The sequence below is a fragment of the Myxine glutinosa genome, chromosome 5, assembly GCF_964187855.1.
Source record: "Myxine glutinosa chromosome 5, kmMyxGlut1.1, whole genome shotgun sequence".
NCBI classification, from domain to species: domain Eukaryota; kingdom Metazoa; phylum Chordata; class Myxini; order Myxiniformes; family Myxinidae; genus Myxine; species Myxine glutinosa.
In genome coordinates, this window is record NC_136265.1 from 44,967,578 (window position 1) to 44,984,664 (window position 17,087).

At 51.0% G+C, this 17,087-nt stretch overlaps 2 protein-coding genes across 5 annotated transcripts in view; one reads left to right on the forward strand and one right to left on the reverse strand.

Annotated features, from left to right (window-relative positions):
• LOC137427575 (uncharacterized) overlaps positions 1-17,087 on the reverse strand; it is a 90,339-nt gene that overhangs the window by 31,820 nt on the left and 41,432 nt on the right. Inside the window, exons 1-3 of one of the 3 annotated variants that reach the window (XM_078778002.1) lie at positions 4,831-4,969; positions 4,158-4,294; positions 3,983-4,073 (exon numbers count right to left, since the gene is read on the reverse strand). In XM_078778002.1, the coding sequence (XP_078634128.1) occupies positions 3,983-4,073; positions 4,158-4,226 (160 nt within the window). In that variant the 5' untranslated portion in view covers positions 4,227-4,294; positions 4,831-4,969. Of the gene's footprint in view, positions 1-3,982; positions 4,074-4,157; positions 4,295-4,379; positions 4,629-4,830; positions 4,970-17,087 lie in introns of those variants that run through there. The other 2 variants (XM_078778003.1, XM_068117172.2) reach the window with 2 other exon arrangements.
• The window catches only part of LOC137427574 (potassium voltage-gated channel subfamily A member 1-like), a 53,462-nt gene continuing 41,116 nt past the window's right edge, over positions 4,742-17,087 (forward strand). Inside the window, exon 1 of one of the 2 annotated variants that reach the window (XM_078778000.1) lies at positions 4,742-4,867. The gene's annotated coding sequence lies outside the window, so the exon portion shown is untranslated. The remainder of the gene's footprint in view (positions 4,868-17,087) is intronic. The other variant, XM_068117171.2, reaches the window with a different exon arrangement.

Here is a 17,087-nt window from a genome sequence, read left to right on the forward strand (position 1 = left end):
TCGTTTGAGTTACGAATGAAAGCAGACAATTGGGTATTAAATGAAGAATCATGATGAAAATGAAAGGCCCAGGAAGGATAAGTGCATCAAGCCGATGCGTTTTCCTTCGAAAAACTCAAATGGATTCACGAGATCCTTGAATTAAAATATTGGACGAACTTAGCTCAGACAAAGCTTCATCACCCTTCAGTTGCTTCGTCTGCATTTGATTCCTGGTGAAACAAGATGCAGCTACAAATTGTCACCCTGATGCTTCACACATACATATGTGGAGTGATGTATAATACAGTAGTCTTTATGTCTGACTGGCTTGTCTGTTAGCACTCACCTGGGGGTGATCAATAGCTCATGCTGCCTTCCAAGGAGTCTTTGTCTATACAAACCGTTGCAAAAAGAGTCGGTTGGTGTCGACCAGAATCACATCCAGTACAGAACAACAAGGAGGAATAACATCCAGTATACAACAACAAGAAGGAATAACAACATCAACAAGAAACTTTGGTGCAGGATTAGGTGATTCCGTCCATTATGTCTGCACCACAACAACACCAGTTACCATCACTCATCCAAGTTCCCATCACTGTTCTGGAATTCTACTGGAAACTGTTCAATGTTTTCCTTTCTCAGGAAGCAGTTTCCACAGCAGCTACCTTCTTCAGAGTACCTGCCTAAAGCCCTGAGCCAATTTATCCAATCGAAATATATTCAGAGAATACATCCCGGAAAGAAACGTTGACCATGAGTGCTTAATGGGAGGAACATAAAACCCCCCGGTTTGATTGAAGGTTTTTTTTGTACACTTAGTCTAGGCTCGGATGTGAACTAACACATATAACATATAATAAAGGGAGCGGGAAACAGGAGGGGGAGGGAGAGAGAGGGAAGTTCAACAACAGTGGGGAACAGGGACATCTGTGGAAGAGAGAGGGCTAAGGTGGGGTACATGGGATAAACAAGATGGATAATATCAGGGCTTTCAGTTAGTGAACAAGGAGTTTGAAGGAGGTGGGTTTGGGTGGATTAATGGGGTTAGAAAATATCAAGGTTTTGAATGGGGGAAGATAAGAGGTGGTGGTGAACAGTTTTTTGGAAGACATGGAGGGAGGAGTGGGATTGAAGAGAGTGAGGAAGTTTGTTCCAGAGACGGGCAAAAAGAGGAATTAAAGAGTGAAGGTGAGCAGTCTTGATTTTGGCAGTTTAACCAGAAGAGGGTTTCTGGCAGATCTTGTGCAGGAATACTTGGGGGACAGAGCACAGACAGCTGGGGGAGCAAGGCCGGAGAAGAGTCGGTAGAAGACAGAAAGACCACCAACCTGCCTGCGGTGAGAGAGTGAAAGGCCTTCAGAATCAGCTTCATCACAGGAGATTCCAATGATTCTGAAAGCTTTGGTTTCTACAGTGTGAAGCCGAGCTAGGTGTGAGGCAGGTGCACCAACCCAGAGGGGAGAGCAGTATTCCATCAAGCTGCGGATGAAAGCCTTGTATGTGGTGAGGAGCTCAGGTGTGCCAAGGAAGGACTTCACACGACAGAGGATGCCCAGTCGGCGACTGGCTTTGGAGGCCAGCTTGGAAATGTGGTTTTTCCCAGGAAAGATCATGGCAGATAGTGAGACCCAAAACCTTGAGCGACAGAACTTATTTGAGAGGATTGTTGAGAAAGTAAATGGGATTGGTGAGAAAGAGGATTGTTGAGAAAGTAAATGGGATTGTTGAGAAAGAAGATTGTTGAGAAAGTAAATGGGGTTTTTGAGAAAGAGGATAGTTGAGAAAGCAAATGGGATTTTTGAGAAAGAGGATTGTTGAGAAAGTAAATGGGATTGGTGAGAAAGAGGATTGTTGAGAAAGCAAATGGGAGGGTTGTCCAGACGGTCTTTTTGGAGAGACAAGGTGAAAGAGTGAGATTTGTCAGTTATTTATTTATTTAAATACAAATTAGCAGGGATGTCTATACAATATAACATCGATGTGATTGTGTGCAAACACCATAAAATGTTTTCATTTTTACCACGTTATCATAAAATCACTTCTTTTTGAAAAAAAGGAGGCGAATGTGTTAATGTTGGGTGGTTTGCCATCCCTCTCCCAGCAGTATTGTAGTTAGGAGAGGAATTTGTAATTTGTTAAGGGTGCTGGCGATGGCTTGCCTACTCTTTGCGAAGGACACCATGGGATCTTTAACGTCCACCAAGAAGTACCAGCAGACAGGACATCAGTTTAACGTCCACCAACTAGTGCCAGCAAACAGGACATCAGTTTAACGTCCACCAACTAGTGCCAGCAGATAGGACATCAGTTTAACATCCACCAACGAGTGCCAGCAGACAGGACCTCCGTTTAAAGTCCACCAAGTAGTGCCAGCAAACAGGACATCAGTTTAACGTCCACCAACTAGTGCCAGCAGATAGGACATCAGTTTAACATCCACCAACGAGTGCCAGCAGATAGGACATCAGTTTAACGTCCACCAACTAGTGCCAGCAGACAGGACATCAGTTTAACGTCCACCAACGAGTGCCAGCAGATAGGACATCAGTTTAACATCCACCAACTCGTGCCAGCAGACAGGACATCAGTTTAACGTCCACCAACGAGTGCCAGCAGATAGGACATCAGTTTAACGTTCACCAACTAGTGCCAGCAGATAGGACATCAGTTTAACGTCCACCAACGAGTGCCAGCAGATAGGACATCAGTTTAACGTCCACCAACTAGTGCCAGCAGACAGGACATCAGTTTAACGTCCACCAACGAGTGCCAGCAGATAGGACATCAGTTTAACGTCCACCAACGAGTGCCAGCAGATAGGACATCAGTTTAACGTCCACCAACTAGTGCCAGCAGATAGGACATCAGTTTAACGTCCACCAACGAGTGCCAGCAGATAGGACATCAGTTTAACGTCCACCAACTAGTGCCAGCAGATAGGACATCAGTTTAACGTCCACCAACGAGTGCCAGCAGATAGGACATCAGCTTAACGTCCACCAACTAGTGCCAGCAGGCAGGACATCAGTTTAACGTCCACCAACTCGTGCCAGCAGATAGGACATCAGTTTAACGTCCAGCAACTAGTGCCAGCAGACAGGACATCAGTTTAACGTCCACCAACTAGTGCCAGCAGACAGGACATCAGTTTAACGTCCACCAACTAGTGCCAGCAGACAGGACATCAGTTTAACGTCCACCAACTAGTGCCAGCAGATAGGACATCAGTTTAACGTCCACCAACGAGTGCCAGCAGATAGGACATCAGTTTAACGTCCACCAACTAGTGCCAGCAGACAGGACATCAGTTTAACGTCCACCAACTAGTGCCAACAGACAGGACATCAGTTTAACGTCCACCAACTAGTGCCAGCAGACAGGACATCAGTTTAACGTCCACCAACGAGTGCCAGCAGACAGGATATCAGTTTAACGTCCACCAACGAGTGCCAGCAGACAGGATATCAGTTTAACGTCCACCAACGAGTGCCAGCAGACAGGACCTCCGTTTAAAGTCCACCAACTAGTGCCAGCAGACAGGGCATCAGTTTGACGTCCACCATCTAGTGCCAGCAGACAGGACATCAGTTTAACGTCCACCAACTAGTGCCAGCAGACAGGACATCAGTTTAACGTCCACCAACTAGTGCCAGCAGATAGGACATCAGTTTAACGTCTACCAACTCGTGCCAGCAGACAGGACATCAGTTTAACGTCCACCCAAGGGACGGCACACACATTGATGCATCCCCCTGCCTGTGAAACACCAGCACGGCAGTTGATAGTTGGGTCGAGATTTGAACTCCGGCGCGAGGGCTATGAGGCGAGCGTGCGTACTTCTAGGGCATCTTGCCAGCCAAAGCAGATTCGACCTTCTGGGATAAAACATGTTTTTTAACGTTTCTGTTAGGAGTACCATTTAGGACTTCACTTCTCGTGACCTTTCAAAATCAAAGAACTCCCTAGATTCATAAAAGTTTGCTGGAAAGTTACCTACCAACAGACGAGGCAGAGTAGTCAAAGAGTTCCGCAACGGTGAGATCAAATCGAGTCCACAGTGGTGACACCAAGGTGGCCGCACCAAAGACCTGCAAAGGTAAATTAAATGGTACGGTCCAGTAAGCTGCCATAAAGGTCTCTTCCAAGAACTCAAATAGGATTTCTGAACTTACCCAGAAAAGCATGAGGCAAAAAATCATCAGGGGCTTCAAAGTGCTGTATCCGAAATGCTCTTGTGCCATGTCGCAGAAGGAGACCGAGGGTCAGACACAGAGCGTGCGGAACTTGGAAGTACCATCTGGTGTGGACACTGCAAGAATTCGAGACTTGTAAAATATGAACAGATGCTGACCCAACAGGAAGTTTTAGCCGCAAACCAAATGTATTTTTCATACCAACAAGCAGGTGGCTGAAATATTTTGAATCAGTAAATTTTTTTTCTGCAATTATTACAGCCAATAATGTTTGCTTGGTTGAGTCCAAAAGTTTTCTAAACCAAACTTTTTGACACATTAATTTGATATTTCTCCAAATAATGAGTCTCCTATCAGGAAGCAATAACTGGAGGTAACAAACTCAAAACAAATCGGGAAACCCAGAAAGTAAGTCCCAGGAACTGTAAGCAATTGCTCGCTGTTGAACACAAGTCAAGCTAGGCCACGAAGCTTCTTGATAATTCGTCATGAAACCCGAGTCAACATGCCAGCTAACTTTAGCTATGGGCTTGCCACCACTTTAAGCAACTTGAATCCCCGTTGGTATCGTTCAGTTGTGAAGATTGTTGAACCTTCAGAAAATCTCCTCCATGGACTTACTCTTTCAACTCCAAGTTGATAGTCTACGTACCATAACCTTCCCTCGTCACACTTCTCTTCGATCTTAAGTAAGTTGAAATGGAATTGGGAGTTGGGGGGGGGGGGGGGGGAGAGGGAGAGAGAGAGGAAGAGCCCGGGTTTGAGTACACTAAGTGATAGAGAGGCCAGATTTGGGGGCACTGTTGGAGAGAGAAGGAGAGAGAGGGAGCCCAGGTTCGAGTACACAGAGAGAAGGAGCCAATTGGTTTGAGTGCACTTTTGGAGAGAGAAGTGGGGAGAGAGAGCCCAGGTTTGAGTGCACTGTGAGTAAGCGAGAGAGAGCCCAGGTTTGAGTGCACTGTTAGTAAGCGAGAGAGAGCCTGGGTTTGAGTGCACAGAGAGAAGGAGCCAATAGGTTTGAGTGCACTTTTGCAGAGAGAAGTGGGGAGAGAGAGCCTGGGTTTGAGTGCACTGTGAGTAAGCGAGAGAGAGCCTGGGTTTGAGTGCACTGTGAGTAAGCGAGGGAGAGCCTGGGTTTGAGTGCACTGTGAGTAAGCGAGAGAGAGCCTGGGTTTGAGTGCACAGAGAGAAGGAGCCAATAGGTTTGAGTGCACTTTTGCAGAGAGAAGTGGGGAGAGAGAGCCTGGGTTTGAGTGCACTGTGAGTAAGCGAGAGAGAGCCTGGGTTTGAGTGCACTGTGAGTAAGCGAGAGAGAGCCCAGGTTTGAGTGCACTGTGAGTAAGCGAGAGAGAGCCTGGGTTTGAGTGCACTGTGAGTAAGCGAGAGAGAGCCTGGGTTTGAGTGCACTGTGAGTAAGCGAGAGAGAGCCTGGGTTTGAGTGCACTGTGAGTAAGCGAGAGAGAGCCTGGGTTTGAGTGCACTGTGAGTAAGCGAGAGAGAGCCTGGGTTTGAGTGCACTGTGAGTAAGCGAGAGAGAGCCTGGGTTTGAGTGCACTGTGAGTAAGCGAGAGAGAACCTGGGTTTGAGTGCACTGTGAGTAAGCGAGAGAGAGCCTGGGTTTGAGTGCACTGTGAGTAAGCGAGAGAGAGCCTGGGTTTGAGTGCACTGTGAGTAAGCGAGAGAGAGCCTGAGTTTGAGTGCACTGTGAGTAAGCGAGAGAGAGCCTGGGTTTGAGTGCACTGTGAGTAAGCGAGAGAGAGCCTGGGTTTGAATGCACTGTGAGTAAGCGAGAGAGAGCCTGGGTTTGAGTGCACTGTGAGTAAGCGAGAGAGAGCCTGGGTTTGAGTGCACTGTGAGTAAGCGAGAGAGAGCCTGGGTTTGAGTGCACTGTGAGTAAGCGAGAGAGAGCCTGGGTTTGAGTGCACTGTGAGTAAGCGAGAGAGAGCCTGGGTTTGAGTGCACTGTGAGTAAGCGAGAGAGAGCCTGGGTTTGAGTGCACTGTGAGTAAGCGAGAGAGAGCCTGGGTTTGAGTGCACTGTGAGTAAGCGAGAGAGAGCCTGGGTTTGAGTGCACTGTGAGTAAGCGAGAGAGAGCCTGGGTTTGAGTGCACTGTGAGTAAGCGAGAGAGAGCCTGGGTTTGAGTGCACTGTGAGTAAGCGAGAGAGAGCCTGGGTTTGAGTGCACTGTGAGAAGGAGCCAATAGGTTTAAGTGCACTTTTGCAGAGAGAAGTGGGGAGAGAGAGCCCAGGTTTGAGTGCACTGTGAGTAAGCGAGAGAGAGCCCAGGTTTGAGTGCACTGTGAGTAAGCGAGAGAGAGCCTGGGTTTGAGTGCACTGTGAGTAAGCGAGAGAGAGCCTGGGTTTGAGTGCACTGTGAGTAAGCGAGAGAGAGCCTGGGTTTGAGTGCACTGTGAGTAAGCGAGAGAGAGCCTGGGTTTGTGTGCACTGTGAGTAAGCGAGAGCGAGCCTGGGTTTGAGTGCACTGTGAGTAAGCGAGAGAGAGCCTGTGTTTGAGTGCACTCTGAGTAAGCGAGAGAGAACCTGGGTTTGAGTGCACTGTGAGTAAGCGAGAGAGAGCCTGGGTTTGAGTGCACTGTGAGTAAGCGAGAGAGAGCCTGGGTTTGAGTGCACTGTGAGTAAGCGAGAGAGAGCCTGGGTTTGAGTGCACTGTGAGTAAGCGAGAGAGAGCCTGTGTTTGAGTGCACTCTGAGTAAGCGAGAGAGAGCCTGGGTTTGAGTGCACTGTGAGTAAGCGAGAGAGAGCCTGGGTTTGAGTGCACTGTGAGTAAGCGAGAGAGAGCCTGGGTTTGAGTGCACAGAGAGAAGGAGCCAATTGGTTTGAGTGCACTTTTGCAGAGAGAAGTGGGGAGAGAGAGCCCAGGTTTGAGTGCACTGTGAGTAAGCGAGAGAGAGCCTGGGTTTGAGTGCACTGTGAGTAAGCGAGAGAGAGCCTGGGTTTGAGTGCACTGTGAGTAAGCGAGAGAGAGCCTGGGTTTGAGTGTACTGTGAGTAAGCGAGAGAGAGCCTGGGTTTGAGTGCACTGTGAGTAAGCGAGAGAGAGCCTGGGTTTGAGTACACTAAGCGATAGAGAGGCCAGATGTGGGGGCACTGTTTGAGAGAGAAGGAGAGAGAGGGAGCCCAGGTTCGAGTACACAGAGAGAAGGAGCCAATTGGTTTGAGTGCACTTTTGGAGAGAGAAGTGGGGAGAGAGAGCCCAGGTTTGAGTGCACTGTGAGTAAGCGAGAGAGAGCCTGGGTTTGAGTGCACTGTGAGTAAACAAGAGGGAGCCTGGGTTTGAGTGCACTGTGAGTAAGCGAGAGAGAGCCTGTGTTTGAGTGCACTGTGAGTAAGCGAGAGAGAGCCCAGGTTTGAGTGCACTGTGAGTAAGCGAGAGAGAGCCTGGGTTTGAGTGCACTGTGAGTAAGCGAGAGAGCCTGGGTTTGAGTGCACTGTGAGTAAGCGAGAGAGAGCCTGGGTTTGAGTGCACTGTGAGTAAGCGAGAGAGAGCCTGGGTTTGAGTGCACTGTGAGTAAGCGAGAGAGAGCCTGGGTTTGAGTGCACTGTGAGTAAGCGAGAGAGAGCCTGGGTTTGAGTGCACTGTGAGTAAGCGAGAGAGAGCCTGGGATTGAGTGCACTGTGAGTAAGCGAGAGAGAGCCTGGGTTTGAGTGCACTGTGAGTAAGCGAGAGAGAGCCTGGGTTTGAGTGCACAGAGAGAAGGAGCCAATAGGTTTGAGTGCACTTTTGCAGAGAGAAGTGGGGAGAGAGAGCCCAGGTTTGAGTGCACTGTGAATAAGCGAGAGAGAGCCCAGGTTTGAGTGCACTGTGAGTAAGCGAGAGAGAGCCTGGGTTTGAGTGCACTGTGAGTAAGCGAGAGAGAGCCTGGGTTTGCGTGCACTGTGAGTAAGCGAGAGAGAGCCTGGGTTTGAGTGCACTGTGAGTAAGCGAGAGAGAGCCTGGGTTTGAGTGCACTGTGAGTAAGCGAGAGAGAGCCTGGGTTTGAGTGCACTGTGAGTAAGCGAGAGAGAGCCTGGGTTTGAGTGCACTGTGAGTAAGCGAGAGAGAGCCTGGGTTTGAATGCACTGTGAGTAAGCGAGAGAGAGCCTGGGTTTGAGTGCACTGTGAGTAAGCGAGAGAGAGCCTGGGTTTGAGTGCACTGTGAGTAAGCGAGAGAGAGCCTGGGTTTGAGTGCACTGTGAGTAAGCGAGAGAGAGCCTGGGTTTGAGTGCACTGTGAGTAAGCGAGAGAGAGAGCCTGGGTTTGAGTGCACTGTGAGTAAGCGAGAGAGAGCCTGGGTTTGAGTGCACTGTGAGTAAGCGAGAGAGAGCCTGGGTTTGAGTACACTGTGAGTAAGCGAGAGAGAGCCTGGGTTTGAGTGCACTGTGAGTAAGCGAGAGAGAGCCTGGGTTTGAGTGCACTGTGAGTAAGCGAGAGAGAGCCTGGGTTTGAGTGCACAGAGAGAAGGAGCCAATAGGTTTAAGTGCACTTTTGCAGAGAGAAGTGGGGAGAGAGAGCCCAGGTTTGAGTGCACTGTGAGTAAGCGAGAGAGAGCCCAGGTTTGAGTGCACTGTGAGTAAGCGAGAGAGAGCCTGGGTTTGAGTGCACTGTGAGTAAGCGAGAGAGAGCCTGGGTTTGAGTGCACTGTGAGTAAGCGAGAGAGAGCCTGGGTTTGAGTGCACTGTGAGTAAGCGAGAGAGAGCCTGGGTTTGTGTGCACTGTGAGTAAGCGAGAGTGAGCCTGGGTTTGAGTGCACTGTGAGTAAGCGAGAGAGAGCCTGTGTTTGAGTGCACTCTGAGTAAGCGAGAGAGAACCTGGGTTTGAGTGCACTGTGAGTAAGCGAGAGAGAGCCTGGGTTTGAGTGCACTGTGAGTAAGCGAGAGAGAGCCTGGGTTTGAGTGCACTGTGAGTAAGCGAGAGAGAGCCTGGGTTTGAGTGCACTGTGAGTAAGCGAGAGAGAGCCTGTGTTTGAGTGCACTCTGAGTAAGCGAGAGAGAGCCTGGGTTTGAGTGCACTGTGAGTAAGTGAGAGAGAGCCTGGGTTTGAGTGCACTGTGAGTAAGCGAGAGAGAGCCTGGGTTTGAGTGCACAGAGAGAAGGAGCCAATTGGTTTGAGTGCACTTTTGCAGAGAGAAGTGGGGAGAGAGAGCCCAGGTTTGAGTGCACTGTGAGTAAGCGAGAGAGAGCCTGGGTTTGAGTGCACTGTGAGTAAGCGAGAGAGAGCCTGGGTTTGAGTGCACTGTGAGTAAGCGAGAGAGAGCCTGGGTTTGAGTGTACTGTGAGTAAGCGAGAGAGAGCCTGGGTTTGAGTGCACTGTGAGTAAGCGAGAGAGAGCCTGGGTTTGAGTACACTAAGCGATAGAGAGGCCAGATGTGGGGGCACTGTTTGAGAGAGAAGGAGAGAGAGGGAGCCCAGGTTCGAGTACACAGGGAGAAGGAGCCAATTGGTTTGAGTGCACTTTTGGAGAGAGAAGTGGGGAGAGAGAGCCCAGGTTTGAGTGCACTGTAAGTAAGCGAGAGAGAGCCTGGGTTTGAGTGCACTGTGAGTAAACAAGAGGGAGCCTGGGTTTGAGTGCACTGTGAGTAAGCGAGAGAGAGCCTGTGTTTGAGTGCACTGTGAGTAAGCGAGAGAGAGCCCAGGTTTGAGTGCACTGTGAGTAAGCGAGAGAGAGCCTGGGTTTGAGTGCACTGTGAGAAAGCGAGAGAGCCTGGGTTTGAGTGCACTGTGAGTAAGCGAGAGAGAGCCTGGGTTTGAGTGAACTGTGAGTAAGCGAGAGAGAGCCTGGGTTTGAGTGCACTGTGAGTAAGCGAGAGAGAGCCTGGGTTTGAGTGCACTGTGAGTAAGCGAGAGAGAGCCTGGGTTTGAGTGCACTGTGAGTAAGCGAGAGAGAGCCTGGGTTTGTGTGCACTGTGAGTAAGCGAGAGAGAGCCTGGGTTTGAGTGCACTGTGAGTAAGCGAGAGAGAGCCTGGGTTTGAGTACACCAAGCGATAGAGATGCCAGATGTGGGGGCACTGTTTGAGAGAGAGGGAGCCCAGGTTCGAGTACACAGAGAAAAGGAGCCAATTGGTTTGAGTGCACTTTTGGAGAGAGAAGTGGGGAGAGAGAGCCCAGGTTTGAGTGCACTGTGAGTAAGCGAGAGAGAGCCTGGGTTTGAGTGCACTGTGAGTAAGCGAGAGAGAGCCTGTGTTTGAGTGCATTGTGACTAAGCGAGAGAGAGCCTGGGTTTGAGTGCACTGTGAGTAAGCGAGAGAGAGCCTGGGTTTGAATGCACTGTGAGTAAGCGAGAGAGAGCCTGGGTTTGAGTGCACTGTGAGTAAGCGAGAGAGAGCCTGGGTTTGAGTGCACTGTGAGTAAGCGAGAGAGAGCCTGGGTTTGAGTGCACTGTGAGTAAGCGAGAGAGAGCCTGGGTTTGAGTGCACTGTGAGTAAGCGAGAGAGAGCCTGGGTTTGAGTGCACTGTGAGTAAGCGAGAGAGAGAGCCTGGGTTTGAGTGCACTGTGAGTAAGCGAGAGAGAGCCTGGGTTTGAGTGCACTGTGAGTAAGCGAGAGAGAGCCTGGGTTTGAGTGCACTGTGAGTAAGCGAGAGAGAGCCTGGGTTTGAGTGCACTGTGAGTAAGCGAGAGAGAGCCTGGGTTTGAGTGCACTGTGAGTAAGCGAGAGAGAGCCTGGGTTTGAGTGCACAGAGAGAAGGAGCCAATAGGTTTAAGTGCACTTTTGCAGAGAGAAGTGGGGAGAGAGAGCCCAGGTTTGAGTGCACTGTGAGTAAGCGAGAGAGAGCCCAGGTTTGAGTGCACTGTGAGTAAGCGAGAGAGAGCCTGGGTTTGAGTGCACTGTGAGTAAGCGAGAGAGAGCCTGGGTTTGAGTGCACTGTGAGTAAGCGAGAGAGAGCCTGGGTTTGAGTGCACTGTGAGTAAGCGAGAGAGAGCCTGGGTTTGTGTGCACTGTGAGTAAGCGAGAGTGAGCCTGGGTTTGAGTGCACTGTGAGTAAGCGAGAGAGAGCCTGTGTTTGAGTGCACTCTGAGTAAGCGAGAGAGAACCTGGGTTTGAGTGCACTGTGAGTAAGCGAGAGAGAGCCTGGGTTTGAGTGCACTGTGAGTAAGCGAGAGAGAGCCTGGGTTTGAGTGCACTGTGAGTAAGCGAGAGAGAGCCTGGGTTTGAGTGCACTGTGAGTAAGCGAGAGAGAGCCTGTGTTTGAGTGCACTCTGAGTAAGCGAGAGAGAGCCTGGGTTTGAGTGCACTGTGAGTAAGTGAGAGAGAGCCTGGGTTTGAGTGCACTGTGAGTAAGCGAGAGAGAGCCTGGGTTTGAGTGCACAGAGAGAAGGAGCCAATTGGTTTGAGTGCACTTTTGCAGAGAGAAGTGGGGAGAGAGAGCCCAGGTTTGAGTGCACTGTGAGTAAGCGAGAGAGAGCCTGGGTTTGAGTGCACTGTGAGTAAGCGAGAGAGAGCCTGGGTTTGAGTGCACTGTGAGTAAGCGAGAGAGAGCCTGGGTTTGAGTGTACTGTGAGTAAGCGAGAGAGAGCCTGGGTTTGAGTGCACTGTGAGTAAGCGAGAGAGAGCCTGGGTTTGAGTACACTAAGCGATAGAGAGGCCAGATGTGGGGGCACTGTTTGAGAGAGAAGGAGAGAGAGGGAGCCCAGGTTCGAGTACACAGAGAGAAGGAGCCAATTGGTTTGAGTGCACTTTTGGAGAGAGAAGTGGGGAGAGAGAGCCCAGGTTTGAGTGCACTGTGAGTAAGCGAGAGAGAGCCTGGGTTTGAGTGCACTGTGAGTAAACAAGAGGGAGCCTGGGTTTGAGTGCACTGTGAGTAAGCGAGAGAGAGCCTGTGTTTGAGTGCACTGTGAGTAAGCGAGAGAGAGCCCAGGTTTGAGTGCACTGTGAGTAAGCGAGAGAGAGCCTGGGTTTGAGTGCACTGTGAGAAAGCGAGAGAGCCTGGGTTTGAGTGCACTGTGAGTAAGCGAGAGAGAGCCTGGGTTTGAGTGAACTGTGAGTAAGCGAGAGAGAGCCTGGGTTTGAGTGCACTGTGAGTAAGCGAGAGAGAGCTTGGGTTTGAGTGCACAGAGAGAAGGAGCCAATAGGTTTAAGTGCACTTTTGCAGAGAGAAGTGGGGAGAGAGAGCCCAGGTTTGAGTGCACTGTGAGTAAGCGAGAGAGAGCCCAGGTTTGAGTGCACTGTGAGTAAGCGAGAGAGAGCCTGGGTTTGAGTGCACTGTGAGTAAGCGAGAGAGAGCCTGGGTTTGAGTGCACTGTGAGTAAGCGAGAGAGAGCCTGGGTTTGAGTGCACTGTGAGTAAGCGAGAGAGAGCCTGGGTTTGTGTGCACTGTGAGTAAGCGAGAGTGAGCCTGGGTTTGAGTGCACTGTGAGTAAGCGAGAGAGAGCCTGTGTTTGAGTGCACTCTGAGTAAGCGAGAGAGAACCTGGGTTTGAGTGCACTGTGAGTAAGCGAGAGAGAGCCTGGGTTTGAGTGCACTGTGAGTAAGCGAGAGAGAGCCTGGGTTTGAGTGCACTGTGAGTAAGCGAGAGAGAGCCTGGGTTTGAGTGCACTGTGAGTAAGCGAGAGAGAGCCTGTGTTTGAGTGCACTCTGAGTAAGCGAGAGAGAGCCTGGGTTTGAGTGCACTGTGAGTAAGTGAGAGAGAGCCTGGGTTTGAGTGCACTGTGAGTAAGCGAGAGAGAGCCTGGGTTTGAGTGCACAGAGAGAAGGAGCCAATTGGTTTGAGTGCACTTTTGCAGAGAGAAGTGGGGAGAGAGAGCCCAGGTTTGAGTGCACTGTGAGTAAGCGAGAGAGAGCCTGGGTTTGAGTGCACTGTGAGTAAGCGAGAGAGAGCCTGGGTTTGAGTGCACTGTGAGTAAGCGAGAGAGAGCCTGGGTTTGAGTGTACTGTGAGTAAGCGAGAGAGAGCCTGGGTTTGAGTGCACTGTGAGTAAGCGAGAGAGAGCCTGGGTTTGAGTACACTAAGCGATAGAGAGGCCAGATGTGGGGGCACTGTTTGAGAGAGAAGGAGAGAGAGGGAGCCCAGGTTCGAGTACACAGAGAGAAGGAGCCAATTGGTTTGAGTGCACTTTTGGAGAGAGAAGTCGGGAGAGAGAGCCCAGGTTTGAGTGCACTGTGAGTAAGCGAGAGAGAGCCTGGGTTTGAGTGCACTGTGAGTAAGCGAGAGAGAGCCTGGGTTTGAGTGAACTGTGAGTAAGCGAGAGAGAGCCTGGGTTTGAGTGCACTGTGAGTAAGCGAGAGAGAGCCTGGGTTTGAGTGCACTGTGAGTAAGTGAGAGAGAGCCTGGGTTTGAGTGCACTGTGAGTAAGCGAGAGAGAGCCTGGGTTTGTGTGCACTGTGAGTAAGCGAGAGAGAGCCTGGGTTTGAGTGCACTGTGAGTAAGCGAGAGAGAGCCTGGGTTTGAGTACACCAAGCGATAGAGATGCCAGATGTGGGGGCACTGTTTGAGAGAGAGGGAGCCCAGGTTCGAGTACACAGAGAAAAGGAGCCAATTGGTTTGAGTGCACTTTTGGAGAGAGAAGTGGGGAGAGAGAGCCCAGGTTTGAGTGCACTGTGAGTAAGCGAGAGAGAGAGCCTGGGTTTGAATGCACTGTGAGTAAGCGAGAGAGAGCCTGGGTTTGAGTGCACTGTGAGTAAGCGAGAGAGAGCCTGTGTTTGAGTGCATTGTGAGTAAGCGAGAGAGAGCCTGGGTTTGAGTGCACTGTGAGTAAGCGAGAGAGAGCCTGGGTTTGAGTGCACTGTGAGTAAGCGAGAGAGAGCCTGGGTTTGAGTGCACTGTGAGTAAGCGAGAGAGAGCCTGGGTTTGAGTGCACTGTGAGTAAGCGAGAGAGAGCCTGGGTTTGAGTGCACTGCGAGTAAGCGAGAGAGAGCCTGGGTTTGAGTACACTAAGCGATAGAGAGGCCAGATGTGGGGGCACTGTTTGAGAGAGAAGGAGAGAGAAAGAGCCCAGGTTCGAGTACACAGAGAGAAGGAGCCAATTGGTTTGAGTGCACTTTTGGAGAGAGAAGTGGGGAGAGAGAGCCCAGGTTTGAGTGCACTGCGAGAGAGAGCCTGGGTTTGAGTGCACTGTGAGTAAGCGAGAGAGAGCCTGGGTTTGAGTGCACTGTGAGTAAGCGAGAGAGAGCCTGGGTTTGAGTGCACTGTGAGTAAGCGAGAGAGAGCCTGGGTTTGAGTGCACTGTGAGTAAGCGAGAGAGAGCCTGTGTTTGAGTGCACTGTGAGTAAGCGAGAGCGAGCCTGGGTTTGAGTGCACTGTGAGTAAGCGAGAGAGAGAGCCTGGGTTTGAGTGCACTGTGAGTAAGCGAGAGAGAGCCTGGGTTTGAGTGCACTGTGAGTAAGCGAGAGAGAGCCTGGGTTTGAGTGCACTGTGAGTAAGCGAGAGAGAGCCTGGGTTTGAGTGCACTGTGAGTAAGCGAGAGAGAGCCTGGGTTTGAGTGCACTGTGAGTAAGCGAGAGAGAGCCTGGGTTTGAGTGCACTGTGAGTAAGCGAGAGAGAGCCTGGGTTTGAGTGCACTGTGAGTAAGCGAGAGAGAGCCTGGGTTTGAGTGCACTGTGAGTAAGCGAGAGAGAGCCTGGGTTTGAGTGCACTGTGAGTAAGCGAGAGAGAGCCTGGGTTTGAGTGCACTGTGAGTAAGCGAGAGAGAGCCTGGGTTTGAGTGCACTGTGAGTAAGCGAAAGAGAGCCTGGGTTTGAGTGCACTGTGAGTAAGCGAGAGAGAGCCTGGGTTTGAGTGCACAGAGAGAAGGAGCCAATAGGTTTAAGTGCACTTTTGCAGAGAGAAGTGGGGAGAGAGAGCCCAGGTTTGAGTGCACTGTGAGTAAGCGAGAGAGAGCCCAGGTTTGAGTGCACTGTGAGTAAGCGAGAGAGAGCCTGGGTTTGAGTGCACTGTGAGTAAGCGAGAGAGAGCCTGGGTTTGAGTGCACTGTGAGTAAGCGAGAGAGCCTGGGTTTGAGTGCACTGCGTAAGCGAGACAGAGCCTGGGTTTGAGTGCACTGTGAGTAAGCAAGAGCGAGCCTGGGTTTGAGTGCACTGTGAGTAAGCGAGAGAGAGCCTGTGTTTGAGTGCACTCTGAGTAAGCGAGAGAGAGCCTGGGTTTGAGTGCACTGTGAGTAAGCGAGAGAGAGCCTGGGTTTGAGTGCACTGTGAGTAAGCGAGAGAGAGCCTGGGTTTGAGTGCACTGTGAGTAAGCGAGAGAGAGCCTGGGTTTGAGTGCACTGTGAGTAAGCGAGAGAGAGCCTGTGTTTGAGTGCACTCTGAGTAAGCGAGAGAGAGCCTGGGTTTGAGTGCACTGTGAGTAAGCGAGAGAGAGCCTGGGTTTGAGTGCACTGTGAGTAAGCGAGAGAGAGCCTGGGTTTGAGTGCACAGAGAGAAGGAGCCAATTGGTTTGAGTGCACTTTTGCAGAGAGAAGTGGGGAGAGAGAGCCCAGGTTTGAGTGCACTGTGAGTAAGCGAGAGAGAGCCTGGGTTTGAGTGCACTGTGAGTAAGCGAGAGAGAGCCTGGGTTTGAGTGCACTGTGAGTAAGCGAGAGAGAGCCTGGGTTTGAGTGTACTGTGAGTAAGCGAGAGAGAGCCTGGGTTTGAGTGCACTGTGAGTAAGCGAGAGAGAGCCTGGGTTTGAGTACACTAAGCGATAGAGAGGCCAGATGTGGGGGCACTGTTTGAGAGAGAAGGAGAGAGAGGGAGCCCAGGTTCGAGTACACAGAGAGAAGGAGCCAATTGGTTTGAGTGCACATTTGGAGAGAGAAGTGGGGAGAGAGAGCCCAGGTTTGAGTGCACTGTGAGTAAGCGAGAGAGAGCCTGGGTTTGAGTGCACTGTGAGTAAACAAGAGGGAGCCTGGGTTTGAGTGCACTGTGAGTAAGCGAGAGAGAGCCTGTGTTTGAGTGCACTGTGAGTAAGCGAGAGAGAGCCCAGGTTTGAGTGCACTGTGAGTAAGCGAGAGAGAGCCTGGGTTTGAGTGCACTGTGAGTAAGCAAGAGAGCCTGGGTTTGAGTGCACTGTGAGTAAGCGAGAGAGAGCCTGGGTTTGAGTGCACTGTGAGTAAGCGAGAGAGAGCCTGGGTTTGAGTGCACTGTGAGTAAGCGAGAGAGAGCCTGGGTTTGAGTGCACTGTGAGTAAGCGAGAGAGAGCCTGGGTTTGAGTGCACTGTGAGTAAGCGAGAGAGAGCCTGGGTTTGAGTGCACTGTGAGTAAGCGAGAGAGAGCCTGGGTTTGAGTGCACTGTGAGTAAGCGAGAGAGAGCCTGGGTTTGAGTGCACAGAGAGAAGGAGCCAATAGGTTTGAGTGCACTTTTGCAGAGAGAAGTGGGGAGAGAGAGCCCAGGTTTGAGTGCACTGTGAATAAGCGAGAGAGAGCCCAGGTTTGAGTGCACTGTGAGTAAGCGAGAGAGAGCCTGGGTTTGAGTGCACTGTGAGTAAGCGAGAGAGAGCCTGGGTTTGCGTGCACTGTGAGTAAGCGAGAGAGAGCCTGGGTTTGAGTGCACTGTGAGTAAGCGAGAGAGAGCCTGGGTTTGAGTGCACTGTGAGTAAGCGAGAGAGAGCCTGGGTTTGAGTGCACTGTGAGTAAGCGAGAGAGAGCCTGGGTTTGAGTGCACTGTGAGTAAGCGAGAGAGAGCCTGGGTTTGAATGCACTGTGAGTAAGCGAGAGAGAGCCTGGGTTTGAGTGCACTGTGAGTAAGCGAGAGAGAGCCTGGGTTTGAGTGCACTGTGAGTAAGCGAGAGAGAGCCTGGGTTTGAGTGCACTGTGAGTAAGCGAGAGAGAGCCTGGGTTTGAGTGCACTGTGAGTAAGCGAGAGAGAGCCTGGGTTTGAGTGCACTGTGAGTAAGCGAGAGAGAGAGCCTGGGTTTGAGTGCACTGTGAGTAAGCGAGAGAGAGCCTGGGTTTGAGTGCACTGCGAGTAAGCGAGAGAGAGCCTGGGTTTGAGTGCACTGTGAG